The sequence below is a fragment of the Argopecten irradians genome, chromosome 13 (genome assembly GCF_041381155.1).
Source record: "Argopecten irradians isolate NY chromosome 13, Ai_NY, whole genome shotgun sequence".
NCBI classification, from domain to species: domain Eukaryota; kingdom Metazoa; phylum Mollusca; class Bivalvia; order Pectinida; family Pectinidae; genus Argopecten; species Argopecten irradians.
In genome coordinates this window covers 31,546,578-31,570,491 of record NC_091146.1, presented here as the reverse complement: position 1 = coordinate 31,570,491, position 23,914 = coordinate 31,546,578, and the positions used below count along the sequence as shown (strand labels likewise).

General features: G+C 36.3%; 2 protein-coding genes across 2 annotated transcripts; both read left to right on the top strand.

Moving 5' to 3' along the window:
- Window positions 1-3,501: 3,501 nt before the first annotated feature.
- On the top strand, window positions 3,502-7,547 carry LOC138306171 (E3 ubiquitin-protein ligase TRIM71-like). Its single transcript, XM_069246561.1, has one exon. It carries the CDS (start codon window positions 4,062-4,064, stop codon window positions 5,616-5,618), a length of 1,557 nt encoding a protein of 518 aa, XP_069102662.1. The 5' UTR covers window positions 3,502-4,061; the 3' UTR covers window positions 5,619-7,547.
- Window positions 7,548-9,570: 2,023 nt separating this feature from the next.
- Window positions 9,571-11,619, top strand: LOC138306682 (uncharacterized). Its single transcript, XM_069247124.1, has one exon. The coding sequence runs from the start codon at window positions 10,019-10,021 to the stop codon at window positions 11,504-11,506; it is 1,488 nt and encodes a 495-aa protein (XP_069103225.1). The 5' UTR covers window positions 9,571-10,018; the 3' UTR covers window positions 11,507-11,619.
- Window positions 11,620-23,914: the final 12,295 nt, after the last annotated feature.

Here is a 23,914-nt window from a genome sequence, read left to right as displayed (position 1 = left end):
ATATATAGATTGGCAACTCCGCCATTTTTACGATCGGCAGATGTACCTCTGTATGGGCTTAGGGGTTTTTAGATAAAATCTTAAATAGTTAAATACAGCAGAATAACTTTGAAATTTTTTTAAAAGTTCAGTAATTTTCAGATGGTTTGAGTACGATTTTGGAAAGAAAAAATATTTAAACTTGTATATTAATAAAACAAAATGCACTTCCGGTTTTGGATGTCTGATTTTCGAAAAAAAAACACAGGTAAAATTACCGATTGTCATGCTTTCAAAAATCATATTAAATAGCATCAATTGAAAAAAAACTGGTCACATCAAACCATGATATAATGTTTAAACTTTGTATTGGTGCAAAAATATCATGTTTAAAAGAATACACTTAAAAGTAGTTAGCCAAGGCAAAATGCCTATAAACCGGAGGTCCCTCTGCCTGTCAACAAAGACAAAAAGGAGTCTCCAATCTCTATGTATATATGTTTCTGACAGTAGATGTACATGTATAGTGTGTACAATCTGTACATAATTAACGTACACAGCTGAACCTGATCATGAGCGATCCGAGATTTATCATTTCCGGATACGGAAACTTTGAGCTACACGTGTATACAATGTACATGTTTAAAGTAACAAAAAAAAAAAAAAATACATACATGTATGATAACTGTGCAACAAACTTTATTAAAATGTGGAAGTCAACCACACAGACAGGGAATCAGGGGACATCCATTGAAAGTTTTTTCCACAGCATTCCATATACATGTATAGGACATTCGTAAGAATATTTCACCTTGAAAATTGAAAAAGTATGGAGCAAGCTTTCCGAAAATGTTGTTTTAGCAACAAATATAAAACGCTTTTTAAAAACATACTAGATAAGCATTGGAATAATCATGCAGGCAACTCCTTTATACATGTAATTATTGATCTGTAATACTTTGAAGGTTTGAATGTACTCTATTGTACCATTATTGTGATTGTCTTTGAGTCCGTCGAAGAAAAACTCTATTTTTATATCACAGTATGTAGATCCTGTATCGGAAAATAAACTTAAGTTATCAATTATCATAACTTGTATGTAATCATATATATAAATGTATTTCGCTCTTTCTTTTATTTGCTTTTAGGCCCACTATACGTTTAGGTCAGATCGTAAATGATCGTCCTTGGTTTCCGAAACAAAAAAAAGTTTCTTTAAACAACAACAATAACATCTAGGGGAATTTATCGAGTTATACAACCTGAAACAAATATTAATTCATTTTGCGGTTTGGCCGCCTACGCAGTGACATCCTCGATACTCCGATGGTTACTGTCACAGACGTTATATCCACCCAATACTCGATACTCCAGGGGTTACTGTCACTGACGTTATATCCACCCCATACTCGATACTCCAGGGGTTACTATCACAGACGTTATATCCACCCCATCCTCGATACTCCGATGGTTACTGTCACAGACGTTATATCCACCCCATCCTCGATACTCCGATGGTTACTGTCACAGACGTTATATCCACCCCATCCTCGATACTCCGATGGTTACTGTCACAGACGTTATATCCACCCCATACTCGATACTCCAGGAGTTTCGATCACTTATGATCTCTACACCCCTGGACTATCTCATAGTAAAACTGGATGTACATCAAAAGAGCCGTATAAAGGTACACTGTGGTTGACTGTGTGGCTTTGAAGTTGGGCGTCGCTCTCTCTCTCTCTCTCTCTCTCTCTCTCTCTCTCTCTCTCTCTCTCTCTCTCTCTCTCTCTCTTCTCTCTCTCTCTCTCTCTCTCTCTCCTCTCTCTCTCTCTCTCTCTCTCTCTCTCTGTCTAGTCTTCAGAGGAAAGCTATGCAGGTCTGTGATTGGTCCAGGTGTATTTCCCTGAGCTGCCTTCAGTTCATTCTCGATACTCCAAGTTGGGCGTCGCTCTCTCTGTAGTCTTTAAAAGAAATATTTGCAGGCCTGTGATTGGTTCAGATTTTTTTCTCCAGAGTTGCCTTCAGTTTATTTTACTATGAAATAGTCCAAGGGTGGATAAAGCGTCAGTGATAGTAACCCCTGGAGTATCGAGGATGTTGGATATAACGTCAGAGGTAGGAACCCTAGAGTATCGAGGATGCTGGATATAATGTCAGTGATAGTTACCCCTGAAGGATCGAGGATGTTGGATATAATGTCAGTGATAGTAACCCCTGGAGGATCGAGGATGTTGGCTATAATGTCAGTGATAGTAACCCCTGGAGTATCGAGGATGTTGGATATAATATCAGTGATAGTAACCCCTGGAGGATCGAGGATGTTGGATATAATGTCAGTGATAGTAACCCATGGAGAATCGAGAATGGCGCAGTGATAGTCAACATGATTACACGCGATAATTATATAGTAAAAGACAATCTCGAAGGCGACCGTATCACTATGTACTATTGTGTACATTGTATATATGGTATCATCGATACTCCAGGCCTAGGGTTACTATTACTGACGTTATATACAAATGTACAATGTATGGGTGCAACTAGGTTACGTACAAGTGTACATGTATTGTACGGTCTAAGGGAGATAATTATATATTTTTTTGCTGTATAAGGATTATTTCCCTTTACTTTACATCTGTACGTTTTGGAGAATAAGAAAGACGTGTTATCGTTTCTCTGACGAGACAAAGCGATGAAATATAGCGATTTCCAAATTGTAATTCAACTTCTCAATAATGCAACAGTAGAATCAAAAGCTGCTCTAAACACCCCCCTCCCTCCCCTCTTCACATGTGTTCGGCCCAAACGCAAATCAACCCTGCTTTTCTCGGTTCTCTCTCCTTGGAAGCCCCCACTCAACACGCTAAACCTCTTTGATCACTACTTACATATACCGACGATTAGCTGCAATAGTTTAGCTCAAAAGACTTTAAGACAGATAATGGTGTCGTCCGGCCAAAAGGCATAGTAGGTCGGGTACGTATATTCGTTCTCACCGACGATATACATTATTACACGAATTATTCTAATTAACTGATCATGAATATATAGGTCCCGTGTCTTGTATTATACACCTTTGCAAAATACATAATCGACCGTAAGGAGCAATTCGGTAACAAATCTGTAGACACAAAAGCTTAAGGATCGCCATTATCTTGATCAAAGTCTAGTGTTTCATGTAAAACGTCTGTCATTGCGTTCTTCTGAAAAATTCGAATGCATGGTTATTTTATGTAATAATGTTTTTAAGCTAAGCTAATTCATCTTTCTCAAATATTCGTTTTTGTCTCTTTTTTTTTAAACTTCGTCGTTTACATATCGACAGTTGACGTCCGCGACAAGCCGAACAAAGGTGTATTGCAAATCCATATAAGTACGGTAATTAAAAACCTATACAATAATAGACATACGTTTATGTGTGACTCACAATGACATAATACACAACCAGCTCTATCTCTGTTTGTCTATTTATAGTTTCTCTCGGCAACCTACGACAAGGAGGAAGTGAATAAGATACAATTGGAGCATGCGTACTCAGATGTGACGTCTGTTTACATTAGTTACAATCAGGTAGACTGTTAATATTATTTGAACATTTACAACAACACACTGTCATATGAAAGTGACCTCATACATTGAATGGACGAAATCAAAATGGACGATTCTTCTACACTACTGCTCGTGTGCAACTTATAAATTCCACGCGTCCGTCACGATTCGTATGTAGAATGTATCTACAACAAAAAGGCTTCAAAGTTTAGACTTTATGTGCTTGGTTTTTGGTGGTAAAACTGGACAAGAAGGAAGTAAATTAAAATCCGAGCATGTGCACCAAGATTTGACAACTGAATACTGATCTGAAGGACAATGGCGCCTTTCGTGGCTTCTTGGTATGTTATTATAGGGGAATATGTGTATTTGATGAATACCTTCCGAATCTGAATGTAGTGAGTCTGACAGAATCAGTGTTATATATACCGTTAGGAGAAACATGAAGTTGATAAAGATATGAATTCTATGACTGAATGCTAAATATTTTATATTGAACGTTACCATTTCTGAACGGACGTGTCATCGAAATGGCGGTTCCAATTAGTCAAATACCTTCCCGTAGAAAAGGAGAGAAAACCTGTCGTCATCACAAAGGAAGACAACTCGTGTTATTTTGTGAACAATGTCAGGAATTGGCTTGTCTAAGATGTATTTCATCTGTCCATAGAAGTCATACTATGTGTGAACTCTGTGAAACCACTCCAAAGAAGAAAAAAGACATAACGGAATTTGTTGATAAAACAGAGAAAAATGAACTTGTACAAATTCAGACATACATCACATCTACTGATACCCTCCTTCAGGAGAACGATAGTGTATTTGAGAAACTGTCACACGATCTCAAAACTCAAACTGAAAAATTAAAACAAGAGCTTGACACACTCACAGCAGATACACTTTCTCTTTATCAGGAAATGAAACACGACAATGCCAAGCTCATACAGAAATATAAACAGGACCTGGATATATACGACACACAACTCAAACAACAGTTATCCGATTGTAAGAAAATACTTCAACAAGGAACTCCTATAGAAATCTACGACATGGAATGTGAAATTAATTCCTATCTTCCGGTACAACCTCCTTTGGGTGCTATCGGCTTCACACCAAACACAAATCCACGTCATTATTTAGAACTAGCTTTAGGGAAGTTGATTTTTCCTGGACATGGCCAACACATGTCAGAAGAGGATGGGTCAGCCTCGTCGTCGAGTGACCAGAAACAGTCCCGCACACAACAACAGAAAAGAGAAGTAGAAGACACGAGGACAGAGGCAGAAGTCATTCTTCAACCGTTAGATACCAAGATGTTGGCATCTTGGGATTCCCCATGGTTCATTACTAATCTATGTCCCATCAGTCGTGGCCTGGCTTGGACCAAGTTCAATACGTCTTTGATACTATTTGGAAAGAAGTGTAAAGTGTCAGAGAAAATAGAACACAAGGTGAACATACGATACATCAGCTTCTCACCAGCGACACAAAGATTGTGGGTATGTGACAATTCTAACAATATTCTTGAGCTCGTATCCGGATCTTTAGTCCACAGATTTGGAACCCGGACATCAATCCAATGTATATGTGCCAGTCTCAATAATCATATCATTGTTGGTATGTCCAAAAGCATCTCCAAATACACAACGGGAGGTCAAATGGTACTCACTACAATGGCTGCAACGACTGAAAAGCCATTAGTGTGTTCACCATACAGGATCGCAGAGTGTCCTCTCACCAACAATGTCGCTGTGATTGATTGCAATTATAAAAAAGAAGGTGGTGATGGAAACCAACATGTTGTTGTCATGGATACTAATTTCCGCCAACTCTTTGTATTCAATGGTGATATTCGCACTACACATAAACAAGGAAAAGAAAAGGAAAACAGAGCATTTGAACCGACGTGCGTAGTTTACGACAGTAAAGGGAACATCATCATTGGAGATACATCTAGCCACAAAATCCTTCTTCTTAACGGAAGTGGAAGTGTGATTAGGACCATACAAACAGACAAAGACCGCACGTGCCAGGTAGTAGGTATAGGTAGTGACAGTATCTTGTGGAACAGTCTTCGGGGGATATAATGTACATTTACTCAATATAACAACAAAACAAAATGATACAATGTGACTAAACTGTACTGTGAGCACGAAAGAACTATGGTGAAATTGTTGACTTTAAACCAGGTTGAGCTGAATAGTGCTTTAAAATGTTCTCGACGCCGTTCGCGCATCACCATCTGTTGTCCGCTATGTGTATAAGAAATTCAGATGTAGTAAATATCCAACATCCAAAGCTACTGAAGTATTCAACTAACTTATTTGCAGTTCACGGGATCTGCTGTGTGATTGTAGCATACATATGAAAGGAAGACTGTTTAAGTAAGATTCCCAGACATCGCGAAGTAAAGCGTGGATCTCTGCTGACAGGTTCTTCTGCCGGGTATTTACGAACCGATCAACACTAAAAATAGTTACTGCTTTGTGGCGAACTCGATATTTATCCAGCTATCGTATTACTGCAAGAAGCATCAAGTGATCAAAGGGCCACAGGGAGCTTGTATCTCTCACCTTGTTTGCTATATATCAAGTAGTGTTTAATGCAGGATCAGTGTTATTTCTTCAAAGATTTAAGATCTTCAAAATAATTTGCTCTACTTAGACCACGTGATCGCTCCCCTTTCAAAGGTGGTCAGAGACAGAATTTATGTATAATAGATGTGTTCGTCTCATCTAAAGGACGTGTCTGCCTATTTGTTTAAATTCCATATCTTCGAGAAACATCAAGTTAAACCTTGCCAAGTTTCGTCAATATACTTAGAACTTGTGCTCTAGTGTAAATCAATTGTCTGTCAGTATGACAGTGGACTATATCACCATTCACTGGCTATCAGAAGAATGTGGATTTTGCAACTTGTTAGGAGATATGTCGGTTTTCAGAAATATGAAATCAATCTACAAATCTGTTTTAAAATTTCAATTCTGAGGTGACTTCTTTGGAAAATTCAGACAAACATAACAGCACCTCGTATAAATTGATGAGATGTGAATGGATAGACACTAATATACGATATTAATCAGTTGTGAATACGAAACAAAAACAGCTTTCAAAAGACTGTTGAAAGATAAAGAACAAACTATTTTATAGTCATATATATGACGTAACTGTTACACAAGTTTATAAAACCTTAGTATTATAGCATTATAGCGAAATTTTATAGTTATAATGATATTTACTGTTACCGAAAAAAAACCAATTAATTTTGTATATACAATCATATTCCAGACCAAATTATATACGAAATATCTTTCGAATGGATTTGTAACTGAAAATTTAGATTATAAAATATTTCAGCCATTGTGTTTCAAGGGATTTATTTTGATTGGTGAAGATTTCTGGTCAGCTATTACCCACGTAGTACTTTAAACTATGGAATGCGTTCAATGAAAACTATGGAAAAGAATATACGAATGCCATCATCTTTGTTAGTTTGGATATTGGTAGGCACATTTATCAACATAGAAATGTATTTCAACATCTTCACATGACAGCTGCTATACTTTATATCTGCCACATGGACCAAGAACTAGGCTGTACAATAGTCCGGAAATGGAATACTGATATGTGTTGTTATATGTTTGTCTATTCATAGTTTCTTTCGGCAACATATGACAAGCAGGAAGTAAATTAGATAAAAATTGCGCATGCGTACCAAGATACGATATTTGTTTTACATTAGTTACAACTAGGTGGACTGTTTATATTTTTTGAGCATTGCTTTATAAAAATACACCTTGCCATGTTAAGGTGAGCTCAAAGTTTGGATGGACGGAATCAGAATGGGCGATTTTTTTCACTATAGCTCGTGTGGAACCTACATGTATACATTCTAATATATTCCTGTCACCAGACCAATGTTACCTTAGAGTCTTATTGTCGAAGTCATATTTTATATGAGAAGATTAATATCACTTCGAAGCTACTGAACGGTTTAATGGTATATAATATGTGAAGTAATTAAAACAGGAAATGAGTCAATACTGTCATTATGGCTAACCTTATCTATTTTATACCAAAACTGAAATCATTTACTTTATGATTAACAAGCAAAGGCTGCAAAATTTCATTCTTGCATAGGTTCCTCTTTTATAATTGGATTTCTGGTTCCCCATACGATTTTAACCTCCGAAAATACATTTACTCCCAAAAAACACAAATGTTTTGAACAGCACCCAATATGCAGCTAACCCTGAAGAAATCTGATACATTTAATACTATCCCTATCACTGAGTGGCTGCAGAACGTATCGAATGGAAACCTCTCCTTTTTAACAGAAGCCCACGTATGTAATTTGATCTCCCCACATCATGTTATCTTGACATAAACTTATCATTTTGTATATGATACTAAGAGTCAATCAGTGGTTTTGTCCATTTTGTAAACGTCACTTTTATTGCTATGCCCTGCTAACAGTCAGGGTCATTTACAAATGTAGAACGTGCCCTGTTCCGATGGTGTAGGGAAACCGGATTTTTCATAGAAAAAAAAATCAGTTGTCAGTAGATGCATGCAGGCATTGTCGGAATATTTTCTTCATATAATGAAGTCCAAACAAATGTAATTTACTTAAAGAGAACCCAGAAAATTGTATCATTTTACATATAGTCGATAATTGAATAACAAAAGAAATAATGTAACGAATCAAGTTTTAAAATATATAACATATGAAGTATAATTAAGACCAGTGTATACATTAAACAGAGAGTGGTTTCAACTTGACGCTAATGCTATCGGAAAGGGATCTTGCGTCGTCGACGGAATGGTAAATTGATGAGATATTGTTCAATACCCCAAACTCAATGCTCATAGTAAAAAAAGATACTGAGCAAAATAAATTTCTGCAGATTCTTTCCACAAGAGTAAAAAATTCTAACCAAACGAAACAATTATTCACATTTCACAATTCACAGAGAAGCGAAAAGCCATCCACATGAAACTGACAAGTCGTGTTGTAAAAGCATTGTGTACCGTTCAAAACCTCACATGTTACAATATGTCTTTTTAATTTGATTTAATATCGGGCAAAACAAGGTTGTGTATAATAAAATCGATCGTACAGTAAAACGCTAATGGAAAGAGTCTTATATAAACTCGATGATTTATTATTATAAATATTCGATAGCAACTTAACAGGTAGACACGTTTGTGCCATAACGAAGTAAGGGTATACGTATGTGTGTGTGATAGGGAGTGTGTGTGGTCGGGAATGTGTGGGTAGAAACTAATGCGTCACGTTTGTTTGTTATATATCGCTGAGATTACTGGGCGAAGCAATTGGTGGGGTCAGTATTTTCACCCCTGGCCCAATTCTTAGAAAAACGGTATATCCCTTTGGATAACCCATGAACGGAGGAATTAAACCATGTGATACACCAATGTAATATTTCGTAACTTTATGGGGACCTATGTCTCATGCAAAATTTTATCTAAACAATGATATAACGTGATTAAGTTAAAATGATAATACGCAAATTATAAATGATGGCTTTGCAAAATAGCAGACATAACTTGTAGGTTTATGAAAAAGAAAATATGCTCGTTTGTAAAAAAGAAAGGTAGGTTGTTGAAATCATCTGCTTTAGTACGCTATACATCATCACTGGACCACAGACACTTTATCGATATTGGACTCTGACAAACTCAACAGGAATCCTTTGTACTTCATTCCCGTCGTATATATTTTTCAATGACAGGTTTGCAAATTAGCAAAATTAACTTTTAAGTTTATGAGATAGAATATATAAATAGAATATATGCTCATTTGCAAAAGAAATTTTAACTTCTAGGTTGGCGAATCAGTGCACCACAGGTACTTTAGCGATTTTTTTACTTCCACCAATTACAAAATTCCAATATGTCCTCAAATGACCTGCTATAAATTTATTTCTGGCAGATAACCCCTGACTATGAGTAATAACAAAGACCCAGAACATCCACGATTGTTTACATTAGTTACCGATAAGACAGACAGCTTGATACTTGTAGCAGTGGTACGTGTATTCGGGTTAAAATTTAGTGAGGACACTATAAAGGAGTGTTTGCCAAGAAATTATTATTCTTGAAGCTGGGACATGTCGAATAAGAGTCATTCCAGACAAGTGATGTCCAGTAATGCACTTAAGGTTGGTATTTTACTAATTCTAGTGAGGACAATGTGAATAAGAATGGCTGTAGCTCAAAGACATAAAACTTTAGTGTGACTCGATTCCGTATTGAATAGAAATATGGATAATTATCCATTATCGAATATTCCAACAAGACTTTTCGTTAGAAAAAAAATAAAACAAAGGCTACACATCCTTCCCGTAAAAATGGTGGCACAACCTGTCATCACCACAAAGGGAGACAACTTCAACTGTTTTGTGAACAATGTCATGGATTGGCCTGTTTAAAATGTCTTTCATCAGTTCATAAAGGTCATAGTATGTGTGAACTTTGTGAAATTATCCCTCAAAGGAAACTAGACATTAAAAACTATATCGATAAAACGGAGAAAAATGAACTGGTAGAAATTCGAAGATCCATACTTGATACTGATGCATTACTGCAAGACAACGACTGTACATTTGCGAAACATTCTCAGGAGCTGAAAGAGCAAACTGAAACACTAAAGCGTGAACTTGACCGAATAACATCAGATACGCTTTCGCTATACCAGCGGATAAAAGAGGAAAATGACAAGCTCATAGAGACATATAAAGAGGACCTCATAATGTACGAGAAGAAACTCCAAACTCAAGTACGGCGATGCAAGACACTACTTCAGAAAGGTTCTGACATAGAAATTTACGACTGTCACAATGAATGTGAGAAAAAGAGTCGTCCGTTAAAGTGTATCTTGCAAGATGTCAAATTTTTTCCAAACAAATATTCTGAACATTATCTAGAACTGGCTCTTGGAGACATTGACATCGAAACTGAATTTCAAACCTTTACAACCTTAACAAATAAGTATCAACCAGATGACATTGACATCTTAACTCAGCTTCAAACCTTATCAGACAAGGGTCAACCAGATGACATTGATACTGCAACTCAAGATCAAACCATAACAGACAAGGGCAGGCCAGATGACATTGACACCGAAGCTTTATTCTATCGTCGTAAGTATGGACAAGGAACCCCCTCTAAAGAAGAAAAGAAACTGGGTATGTGGACATCTCCACATGACATTGATTATATATGCCCCATTACTGGTAGCCAGGCCTGGACCAGCTCCGCAAATATATTAACTCTCATGGACAAAAAATATGGGGGCACATTGATACATGTACATGAGATAAAATACAAAGCAATGATCAATGGCATCAGTCTTTCTCCCACAACACATATATTGTGGGTCTGTGACAATAACTACAAAGTCATGGAAATGGTATCTGGACGACAAGTACAAAGATTTAGAACCAAGAACAAACCTCGGTGCTTATGCGTTACTGCCAGTGACCATATTATTGTGGGCATGTCTGACAAAGCCTCCAAATTTACCACAGAGGGGCAGATGGTAAATACTGTATCGTTTTCAGAAAAGACAACATCCAGGTTTGGCATTCCCGAAGTACATGTATTAAGGATCACAGAATGTCCTATCACTAGCAATGTCGCAATGATTACAAACAAAGGCAATGTTCTCGTCATGGATTCTGATTTCAATGAATTGTTTGTACGAAGGTGTGAAAGCATTGATGTGACGCGCTTTAACGTACCAAGTTGTAAAGCCGTTTGTTTGATGTACGATAGCGTTGGGAATATCATCATAGGAAAGAATAAAAACCGCGAGATTACACTTCTTAGTGGAGATGGGAACTTCCTAAGGGTCTTAAATTACAAAGAACCATTTTCACTATACTCATACACCATAATCACTGTCACCGAGACTGTGATTCCTAATCAAATACATCCAAGAGTGAAATAAAGTTAAATAATTTAATCATAGTAATATCTTATTTATTTACAAGTACATAAGTATGACCCTATCACTCTCTTTCATCTTCCATACCTTCACTACTGAACCTACTTTGATATTTACAATAAAAATCTTTACAATAAATAAATAAATAATCCATATGTATTAGAAAAAAAACCTATAACCTTAAATCCAGCAATCTCCAGCGGTACTAACAAAAATGGGGAAAACACTTAAACCCATGAATAAAATCTTATCCCTATAAGATCTCTATATAAATTCCCATTACTTTTCTCCAATATTTTACCTCTAATCCTTATATAATTACATCATCCCATCCCCCATGATGATTCCCCATGAAAAATCCTCCCGAAATCCTCCCCACAAATAACATTTAGTAGACAACAAATACATACAAGACGAGACAGCCGCATTGGGATCGAGGAAACACCTCTTACGTCCCTAGCGGAAAGGTTACACGGAGACATGTTACATAACGTACACCCACCTAGAGCTTCCGTAGTAGAAGTGACCCCCTACCCAGATCTAACGGTACTTTTGCTGGAGGGTTGCTGGAAAACCATAGTTACCGCGCGCGTGCGGATATTCCGCTGCTGGATTCTGTTGGAAAATGTTGTGCATAACAATGACAACATTTATAAAAGTAAGAGATACAAACCTATTACAATATACGAAATTAGTTACCACTCAAATACACGCCGTACGTACTTCTAAAACTCCATTACGCGCACTCGTACAAAAATAGTAACTTTTATATTTACAATACCACTTGCGTACTACGTCACTTCCGTTTCCACGCTTACATGTACCATCCTGTCACTCCGGTGTCTCTTATGCATACTACTGTGAATTTATAACTTAATACGGGTATAAACCATATATAAAACCCGTAGCTTTATATACATGTTGACAAATATTTTGATCTTGAAGCTCCACTTGAATGATTGAAATAAAACATTTTTATTTCCATGATGTAAAAAGTTGTCTTCATTTAAAATATCAATTGAAAATAGATGAAAAATAACATGATTGGCAGGTGGTCAAAATAAACTTTACCCTTAATCCACTTGATTCATCGTAACCACAAGAGACCCTTAGGTTCTGTATCGATCACTTGGTTTTTTAAGCCCTTTAGTGTTGTAGAATAGGTTAAGAAGATTGTGTTTTCCGAAGAATTTGAAAGAACTTGACTTGGACCCCCACATATTCATCAAGATTGTCAAAGCCAAAATTTACACTCTATTTCCTGTCCCTTAAGGATGTTTCGGACGCTTATTTGTTTACAATCTTTATATAACGTAATGATTAGTAGCTATTTAAAAGAATTACATGTACCTATAATTCACCAAATTAGGCCTGTCCCTCCTATTCAAGGAAGGCCTGATCCACGATTTATACTAACTCCGTTTCTCTTTCCCAAGGATCTTTCTAGCCAACTTTGACTATTATTTCACTTCGCTATGGCCAGTACCGATTGAAAGGAAATATTGACAGACGAACACACAGACGACGGTCACTGCGTCATAACATAAGCGCTCGGGCTAAGTGAGCTTATGACAATTTCATTAATTAAAAACATTGATGTACATGCGAAATACATAAAAAAAACATATCGTAGAAATCAATTAGTATGATATATAAAACAAGAACACATTGCAATTAATAAACTTACTGAATTAAGCTTGCTCTATGATATTATGGTGCGATTAATTACAAAATAACAACAGCAACAAATAACAATTAAGGATGTATAAAAATGGAATAAATAGGTAGAGGCTAAAAATACATCTACATGTATCTTAATAAAAAAACTGTGTGCTAACCAGTTGGACTCAGTTGTTCAAAAGACGATTTGTCTTAACGAGTGGTTAAAATGTCCCGACATATTACCACAAGCCCTCCACCTCTGGGATGCGGGTTCGAATCCCATGTGGGGCAGTTGCCAGGTACTGACCGCTGGGCCGGTGGTTTTTCTCCGGGCACTCCGGCTTTCCTCCACCAACAAACCTTGCACGTCCTTACATGACCCTAGCTGTTAATAGGACGTAAAACTAAACAAACCAAATTGTTCAAAAGACGATTTGTCTTAACGATAATTTCAAATCAAGATAAAAAAAAACTAAACAAACCAAATTGTTCAAAAGACGATTTGTCTTAACGATAATTTCAAATCAAGATAAAAAAAAATACTCGCTAAAATCACTACTTTTACCGTATTATTTTCTTTACATACTTGGCCCTTATAGAGAAGATTTACATGTAATCACAGGGTTTTTAGCTCAATCACTGTTTAACTACAATTTTTCACATCAGGATAAAATCATTTCTTGTAATACTAACTTTACAAACTTTTTTATAAGATTATTCAGAATCCTAATTTTAACCTATCTACTTATTTTGGTGAAGATATATTTAAAGGTTTTGCAGTAAATGAAATATGAAAATTTCACTAATCATGCGATTAAGCTAATCATCCTTTGGACAGCCAGGACCAGTTTTGGACCAAATGAAAAATTATTCTTTTTTCACTAAGCCTGTAATTACTGTAAAACGATTCCCCTTCGCGTTCGATTTATTTTTGTCAATTTTTGCGATCCAATCAAGTTTGCGAAAATTAACATTCATTCATTTGACAGACTTTATCCATTCCAGCATATGCATGTTACAGGCCCAATATGGATATTTATATCCTATTTCTATTGAAAGAATAATGTATTGTTTTATTTTTATCTGTTTTTTTAATTATTATCATTTTTATCAATCCTTAACTAAGTTTTTTAAAGAAGTTACACTCTATAACTTGTTTCATTTGAAATATTCCTTACATTCATCATCAAGACGTAAGTTATGAATAAAGGGACACCATGAGTGTGCCACCGGGGCAATTTCTTTCGCTGTTCCTATGTACATACATTCATTCATTCATTCACTTTCTCTCAAAGAGATACAATAAATGCTCAATAAATTTAAAAGGAAAAGACAAAAAAATGTCATCCCTTACGTATTTGCGAAAGTAAAAAAAATAACAATTTTACACAATCATTTAAATCTTTCCTAGGCCGCGAGAAATGCGTGCAACGCTACTCTGACCACCAACTCTTTGGTAAGTCTTTGCTGTGGTCTGTGTTTGGGTTCAAATCTTCCAAAGACAATTTAGTCAAATTCTTCATCTGGGGCATTATCTAGCATTGAAAAGGTATCAATCCCACAGATATCAAATACTTGTGTAGTGAATCTGTCCCTGACACAGACGGCGACGTCACAATGTGTGACGTAATGGCGGATGATATTTGTGGATACTTTAATATTTGGTCTACAACAATTCCACACATGTGGTGGTAAACTGTTCCTTTTCTGTGGCCAGTCACAGTGTCTTGTAACAAGTGTGCAGTGTTTCTGTTCAGAGGCTGCATCCAGGAGTGAGGTACATGTAAAATAAATGAAATCATGGACATATTATATTCCACCCTCGATAGCCCATGGGTTACTATCCACCAATGGTCTATGTCATATCCTTGATCTGTGAATCAAGCTTAGTATTAATTGAAATATACCATACACATTCTTCATAACTACAATGTTGATACTGTAATCGTACTTATTTAAGCGGTAGGTTTATTTTAGCGGCAGTTTTATTTAAGCGGTAGTTTTATTTTAGCGGTAGTTTTATTTTAATTTTAACGGTAGTTTTATTTTTATTTTAGCGGTATTTTTTAAATTTTAACGATAGTTTTATTTCAGAGGTAGTTTGTTTTAGCGGTGGTTTTATTTTAGAGGTATTATTATTTCAGAGGTAGTTTTATTTCAGCGGTAGTTTTTTAGCGATGTTTTTAATTGAGAGGTAGTTTTAATTTAGCGCTTTCGCCTGATTACGTTACCACTGCAGGTAGGGCATTATAATTGTATCAGTTGCCCCCATTACAGTATACAGAAGTTGACTGTGGTTGATGGCATCTGTTGTCCAAAAACCCAGTCAATAACTGTTTTGTGACGTCACTCCGGTACATTAACACGTTTTAACTTTCGTTTTTATCAGTTCTTTGAACCTCTCGACGGAACAGTTCATTTATTGATATTTTTGTCAATAGAGTTTATCTAGAAACTATTTCATAAGGGTATAAAAAATATCGTATAATGCGACTTTTAGGATCTTATCCTCTTCGTCCTTACTGACTTTCCTCTTCCTCACGTCTCTCTTAACACCGCCTCATTTTGGCTCTAAGATAAGCGTCCGCTCCTGTGAGGTAGGCTCAGAGTTCTGTCCCCTGACCGAGACACACCAAAGTCTATAAAGCGCTCCTGCTTAGCGCTTCGCATAAAGGAATTGGGACGATTGGATCGCCTGTTGTCAGTAAAATGTGACCGGGTTGGGTGTGGATATACGGTGTCTTTAGCGGCATACCTAATTAAGATAGGACTATAAAATGGACTAGAATCAACTATTACAAGGATACGTAATACATGGTGTATATACCACAGCCACCCAAAACAGACAGACATCCACTTACCGCACAAGTGGGAGACTGTCTCCTTTTACTTATGAAGTTATTAATTTCCTTTAGAAATCAATATTTCATTATGATAACCATGCACTAAATATGGCGAATGCAGCATCAAATGAATAGATTTAAAGTTTCTTTTCAACAGTTGAAAATTATAATAAACACAGTAAAAACTGCCTATAATGATCACAAAAGGGACAGAAAAAGAATGTTTTTTATTAAGCCAGAATTTATAAAGTCTTTATACAAATGCTGAAATTTGTCATTTGAAACCATTGAAAAAAGGTCTTTATACATAGGTGGTCGTTAAGTAGGTTTTGCAGTACTAATTTACAATCAATAATTGACTTTCAAATCGTTCAAAGTTCGATAATATACAAATATTTCATGGGTTACTGTGCTCTAGTTCATAATATTTAACCCGAGGTGATGGTAATCAACAAATGTTATATTGCACGAGGCCAAAGGCCACCGAGGGTTAAATGTTAAAAAAAACTTAATATCCTATTGAAGATTGACGTATAGCCCACGTACGTCACGTTGTAACTCCGGTTTGGATGTCTTATTGTCTGTTTTCACATTATTAGACCTGATTGCAGCCTTTTGATCTAATGCATTCATCGTGTCCGTCCTTTACTCGGTACAGTAAACGTCTACATGACGTTGTTGATTCGAGATCTATAAATCCAACGCGAAATTGAGCGTGAACCTTTGTGACGTCATAATAACGTAACTCACTGTTACTCGCGAATCCTCGGAAGTTTTCTACAAAACTAGATGACAACAGCGAGGTGTTCCTAAAGCCGTGCAATATAACATCTCGAACCGTGCAATATAATGTTTCCATGGAAGCGTGCAATATAACTTCGAACCGTGCAATATAACATGGTTTTATTGAAAGGTCGGTGTAATAGTTGAAATTATTACATAATTTGTTTATACCAATCTATATATGAAGAAATATATTATTTTCAACTATTACACCGACCGTTCAATAAAACCTTGTTATATTGCACGGTTCGAAGTTATATTGCACGCTTCCATGGAAACGTTATATTGCACGGTTCGAGATGTTATATTGCACGGCTTTAGGAACACCTCGCTGTTGTTGTCTAGTTTTGTAGAAAACTTCCGAGGAATTGCGAGTAACAGTGAGTTACGTTATTATGACGTCACAAAGGTTCACGCTCAATTTCGCGCTGGATTTATAGATCTCGAATCAAGCACGTCATGTAGACGTTTACTGTACCGAGTAAAGGACGGACACGATGAATGTATTATATCAAAAGGCTGCAAGCAGGTCTAATAATGTGAAAACAGACAATAAGACATCCAAACCGGAGTTACAACGTGACGTACGTGGGCTATACGTCAATCTTCAATAGGATATTAAGGATTTTTTCCGTACGGTACGGTGTTGATGATTTTGTTAAGTGATTGTCGTATTCGTTTTATAAAAAATATTCAACTGAAAAACTGGTGATTATGTAATAAAACAAATATTTAATGGGTTACTGTGCTCTAGTTCATAATATTTACCCCTCGGTGATGGTAATCAACAAATGTTATATTGCACTCGGCCTTTGGCCTCGTGCAATATAACATTTGTTGATTACCATCACCTCGGGTTAAATATTATGAACTAGAGCACAGTAACCCATGAAATATTTGTATAATATTATATTTCTTCATATATAGATTGGTGTAAACAAATTATGTAATAAATATATATACCATATTAATTACAGTGAGGCTTCGATATTCCGGAAAACTCACAGTCCGGTCGGAAACATCAGGGAACTGATTACCTTAACGTCACATATTGACAAAGAACATAGAATTCGGCAGTCCGGAAAATTTGATCCGGATGGTTTAGTCTGGGATTGAAAGTGTCCGGATTATCAAGGTTTCTTTTACTAGATATTCAAGCAACAGGTAAATTATAATATCATTATCGTCAACAGTTATTGTAATATAGAGAAAAAAATATATTTTCGAGGATATGCTATCGATAAATATGTCAAGGGATACGTACATCTTTTCACAAATGAAATAACAATTGTCGCCACAATTTCGATCATTCCAGTGGAAATGACGATATTCCGGTAAGGCTAAGCAATCCTCATTGTTGAGATAATCGTCAGGCTGGTAGGGAGTCCAGAATCTATAGTGTATTTGTGTATTGGTTGTATACCATATCCATTGTCCCTCTACGTGCATGTCAGTCCCGTCCATCCAGTAACAGCGGTCCTTTGGGTGTGGTGTCAGTGCTGTCAGCAACATATAATTCTTCATTTTACAAAAAGTCCAATAATGTTTTGACAGAACAGACAAAACCTTTTAGTGAGACGATTGGTTTTCTTATTGGCTTTACAATATACACGAGAGTGCGTGGTCGCAATACTTTAGAGAGACAGTGCTATATAAAGGACAAGAGTTCCGCTATCACAAGGGGACACAACATGTATATACTGCAGCCTCCCAACACATACAGACATATCTGACACCGTAACACATCAGATACACAGAGTCCGTACTTACATGCCCTTCATTGCTAATTTGATGTTAGGTCAATTAATTAATCTATTAATCTACAGGTAACAATTTAGTTACCGAATTACATATATTTGAAAACTTGACATATCTGGGGCCGAAAAGATATCAAACCACGCATGTACAGTCGTATTACCCTTTATTAACAGGTAATTCCGTAGAAAGGTGTTTTCTTCTTCCGTTTCCACAATAGCAAGGTTAGTGTTGTTGGCTTCACAGAACACCTAAACAAGAAAAAGTTCTTGAATGATATGCGGTATGTATAACTAAAACGGTATTCTGATTTTAGAAAATAGACTGCCTCCAGTAAGAAAAAAATCACACACAATCTTGCTGAAACAAAGTAAAAACAAAAACCTGGTAAAAAGTGGTAAACACTGATGTCAATATTTGAATATGAAAACTAAAAAGTACCAAATTTGTTTGTAACGTCATGACATGACGTCAGGATTCGAGGACATCTTGACAAAATGGCGGCCTCCGCTTGATATTTGCATCAAATGACGTTGATTTTTTTCAAAATTTAAGTTGTTTTAGTAATATGATAAATGGGTTATATTAATTTGTATTCCTTTGATATGATATAATATTACTGAAGGCAAGGCCTAAAAGGGCGCAGCCAGATGTTTTTATACGAATAATGCACGGCATAGGAAGAGCGAAGCGCTACTTGTTTATTTTATATTCTATTTCAGGTAGAAGACATAATTTAGAAATGAAAGGACGCACTTTAAACTATAGCAGTATATGGTGTAATAATTGTCTAGCATAAACTTCTCTGTGTCCATTCAAGGCCTGGAGTGCCGCATATGCGAATCCTATGACTTTGACTACGCCATTTGTTGACGTTATGTGACGTCATGATTCCTTGTACTCATCTTCGCCTTGGTGGATATTTTGACTGCATTCTATAGCTTTTAATTTTGAAAAAGTTATTATTATTATTATTAAAAAAAATAATAAGAAATGTTTAGTTACTCCTGTTACAATCTGATTAAAATACAGATCCTTCTAACCACTCCGTTATATAAAGGATCTGACAATATCCCATAGGAGGTCACGTCCAGATGACCTTTATACCACATGGTCTTCATATAGGATACATTTTCTACACCTTGTCACATCCATTGAAAACGATATTTCGTCCGAGTATACATAAACAATTAGCTTTATTGTGCTCTTTGGGCGAGATAACTACGTAAACCAAAATAATTCTGACAGTTTTTCAAACTATTTCGTCCCTGAAATTTACTGTCAAAATTTTGCAAGCAGCAATTCGATTGGCCATTTCAAAAGGTCACCTGGACATGACCCCTAATGGGATTTTCTCAGATCCTCTTATCAAACGTAGTGATAATAAGGATCTGTTTTAATCAGATTGCTCCTGTTATGCATTTGCATTAGTTAAATATATATTTAATGGGGAGAGCAGTACAGGAGCAACGCACAACCTCCCCATATGTATGAAAAAATGGCGGCCGCAAACTGAAGCTGCCAGTGTGTAGGATTGAATTTTGAAGATTGTGTTTTTTCTTATATGTTCGTGTATCTGTTACCTTAGAAGTGCTTCGCACTCCGTCACGAAGGGCTGACCCTTATTATGAAACCCCAAAAAACTTCAAATCTATTTTTATGTAATAAATTAAGCCATGCTGAATTCCTGGCATTACTGATATTACAAAAACACTATGTATAGCGCCAAACATTGTTGCATTAAATTGCAATCTCTTCCAAGGTGTATGTCTCCCAAGTTGCATGGAAATCCTTACATGTGCGGACCGCAATGAACCAATATCTGTCAAAGACTCACGGACTGGATGTTTGTTGACCTCGGATTGTAAAATATTATGTCATAACGATTCTTTAACACATTGCACCACTTTATCTATGACGTAACAGCAATTGTTTTTGAAGTGGCAGACGTCGTTTGCAAACGATGACTCTTTCCTTATAAGTAATTCTAACGTGTCCATTAAATAATGCATAATTGTTTGATAAATTCTTGCTTGATCAAATTATATTCTTTATGACTAGCAATCCTTTATAGGTAAATGAGACAAATGTAAACATGACATTTGTATTAAAGAATTTAGCATGCGTCCGATATATGTTTTTAAGAATCTTGAAACTTCCGAGGGCCGTTTACAGAGGTGAAATGTGGGGACCACAATGCACACTGGCAGAGATTGCAATGTACTCTGAAGTAAACTACAGGTAAAATGTTACGTAAAGTATTATGGATCTCCAAGGTCCAATATAGAATGCCATGACCTGTTTCACTGTTCGCATATAAAAGACAAACGCAACAGCATTAGACAAAAATGATATATGTCTGTTTAGGGCTACCCGACCTCCCCTAATTGTTTACCTAGACCCTATTTTTTACGAAAAAAACTTAAACGTCGGGATTTCGATCTCAGACTCCGGTTCCGGCCATTATTTAAGAGTGAAAGACACAAAAAAATGCCGACCTAACGTTCCTATTATTTAGCCGATATACCCCAAAAAGCAATATTTTTGCCTTATGTTATTTGAATATACATAGATCTAGTACATGTAATTAGAAATTAATATGTGCAGAAGTTAAAGTGTTCTCTATACTACAGTTTATATAACGCATGGAAAACACTTTTTTACATAGAATATATCGTCAGGGGAAGCATACATGATTAACATTTGTTCGGTGCTCAAACCATGACCTAAACATGCAAATCAAAATACTAAAACTGTCCACAGAACATAGAGTGTTTCAACAATGCGAAGAAGGAAATATACTTACCCGTCCATCCATCCAGCTACCCACGAATTCAGAAAACCAGTAGCAACTGGCACCACGGGCTATCCATCCTGTGGGACATTCTATTCAAAACAAGTTTAAGACAAATCCACACAATTTCATTGGCTACAATAACTAGTGTTTGTATCATGTTAATATGCTTTTACGTCGTAACCCATCGGGACAATCGTATCGTACTTTATTATGACAAAACAACTGAGAGAAGTCTAAAAATGGGTAAATATTGCTCCTGCTTAGCGCTCAGCATAAAGGGAGTGGAACGATTGGTTCGCCCATTGTCAGTATAATGTATAAACATGCACCGCGAACCTTCATACATGCAACACACTGCATACACGGGAGGCCATCTTTACATGACCATAATTGTTAATAGGACGTTAAATAATCATACAAACAAAAGTATATAACAGGAAGTATCGGGCGAGTCGACCACAAACAATTGGTAAGTAGGGAAGATGTGTGGCATCAGGCACGAGTCAGAAAGGAACAATCGAGTCAAGAGGGCAGAACCTTATCAGGACGATAGAAGCGAGTTAGAAGTGAAAGAGCGAGCCGAGAAAAAAAAACGAGTCAGGAACGAAGAACCGAGTAAGGAGGAGTGAATCGAGTCAGGAAGGAAGAAGCAAGTCAGGAGGATTAACGCGAGTCAGGAAGGAAAAAACAAGTCAGAAGTGTTGACGCGAGTCAGGAAGGAAAAAGCAAGTCAGGATTGTTGACGCGAGTCAGGAGGCAATAACCGAGACAGGAGAGAAGAAGTGAGTCGATCATTCGACTTCCACTTAGAACGACGTTTTTCCCAGCAGCACGTTGCTTGTGGTTAGGTTGTTGGTAATGCGTAAAAATTAATTGACAGTGTGGTTATGCTCGTTACGACTTTTTCATGTTAATATTTTATAATTAAATGAGAAAGCATCCATGTGTGTAGTTACGTACCCTCACGATAACAGACTGTCGACTCCACATACTGACTTGGTCCTAGATTATCCAGTGGTGTACACATATTCGTGGCCGAGGTAAAAGCTATGGCCCAACTACCATCTATCGTCTGACTGTATGCAGCACATTCCAACAGGGATTCAGTAAATATAGACGGAAGGTTGGACATCGGAAGATAATTTCTAAGAGATGGTATCTCACTCATATACTTGCATAATGTGTGTCGGATCAGAAGAAAGAAGACGCCTGAAAGCCGAAAGAGAAACAAGAGAAATCATTGAATCCCATTACTCACAGAGGATATGGCTAAACGTAAACAATCAAAATCATTTTTATATCAGAAATTCGCCGTGAATGTGTTGACAAAAACTTGCATGGACTACAAATAGTATCCTTGGAAACCACAGAATCAACCCTCCACTTCTCTTTGTTTACCAGACATCAGCTCATGTAACCGATAATGGAAATATATTAGTAGGTAAAGATCGAGATCTAAAACAAAATAGTTCGAAATAACCGCAAAATATTTATAATCAGACTACACTCGGCATTTTGTTTTATAAATCCATAACATAAAATATAATTCATTCTTATAATTAAATCTAATCCCGTGCAATTCGACATTTCTTGAGAAATTCTTTTTTTTCTATGAAATCATTTCGTCGTTGTATCATTAAGTCAGAGTCGATCTGACAAATGACAATTAAAGTAATTTAAAGCCGATTGAAATGCTCGTCACAAACGTCATTAAAATTAAGCCAATTGAAATGCTCGTCACAAACGTCATTTAAATTAAGCCAATTGAAATGCTCGTCACAAACGTCATTTAAATTAAGCCAATTGAAATGCTCGTCACAAACGTCATTTAAATTAAGCCAATTGAAATGCTCGTCACAAACGTCATTTAAATTAAGCCAATTGAAATGCTCGTCACAAACGTCATTTAAATTAAGCCAATTGAAATGCTCGTCACAAACGTCATTTAAATTAAACCAATTGAAATGCTCGTCACAAACGTCATTTAAATTAAGCCAATTGAAATGGTCGTCACAAACGTCATTTAAATTAAGCCAATTGAAATGCTCGTCACAAACGTCATTTAAATTAGGCCAATTGAAATGCTCGTCACAAACGTCATTTAAATTAAGCCAATTGAAATGCTCGTCACAAACGTCATTTAAATTAAGCCAATTGAAATGCTCGTCACAAACGTCATTTAAATTAAGCCAATTGAAATGCTCGTCACAAACGTCATTTAAATTAAGCCTATTGAAATGTTCGTCACAAACGTCATTTAAATTAAGCCAATTGAAATGCTCGTCACAAACGTCATTTAACTTAAGCCAGTTGAAATACTCGTCACCAAAGTCATTTAAATTAAGCCAATTGAAATGCTAGTCACAAATGTCATTTAAATTAAGCCAAATAAAATGCTTGTCACAAACGACATTTAAATTAAGCCAAATGTAATACTCGTCACAAACGTCATTTAAATTAAGCCAATTAAAATGCTCGTCACAAATGTCATTTAAATTAAGCCAATTGAAATGCTCGTCACAAACGTCATTTAAATTAAGCCAATTGAAATGCTCGTCACAAACGTCATTT

Bases quoted from the DNA above. Each gene is read 5' to 3' on its own strand.
- LOC138306171 (XM_069246561.1), top strand. From the start codon at position 4,062: ATGGCGGTTCCAATTAGTCAAATACCTTCCCGTAGAAAAGGAGAGAAA.
- LOC138306682 (XM_069247124.1), top strand. From the start codon at position 10,019: ATGTGTGAACTTTGTGAAATTATCCCTCAAAGGAAACTAGACATTAAA.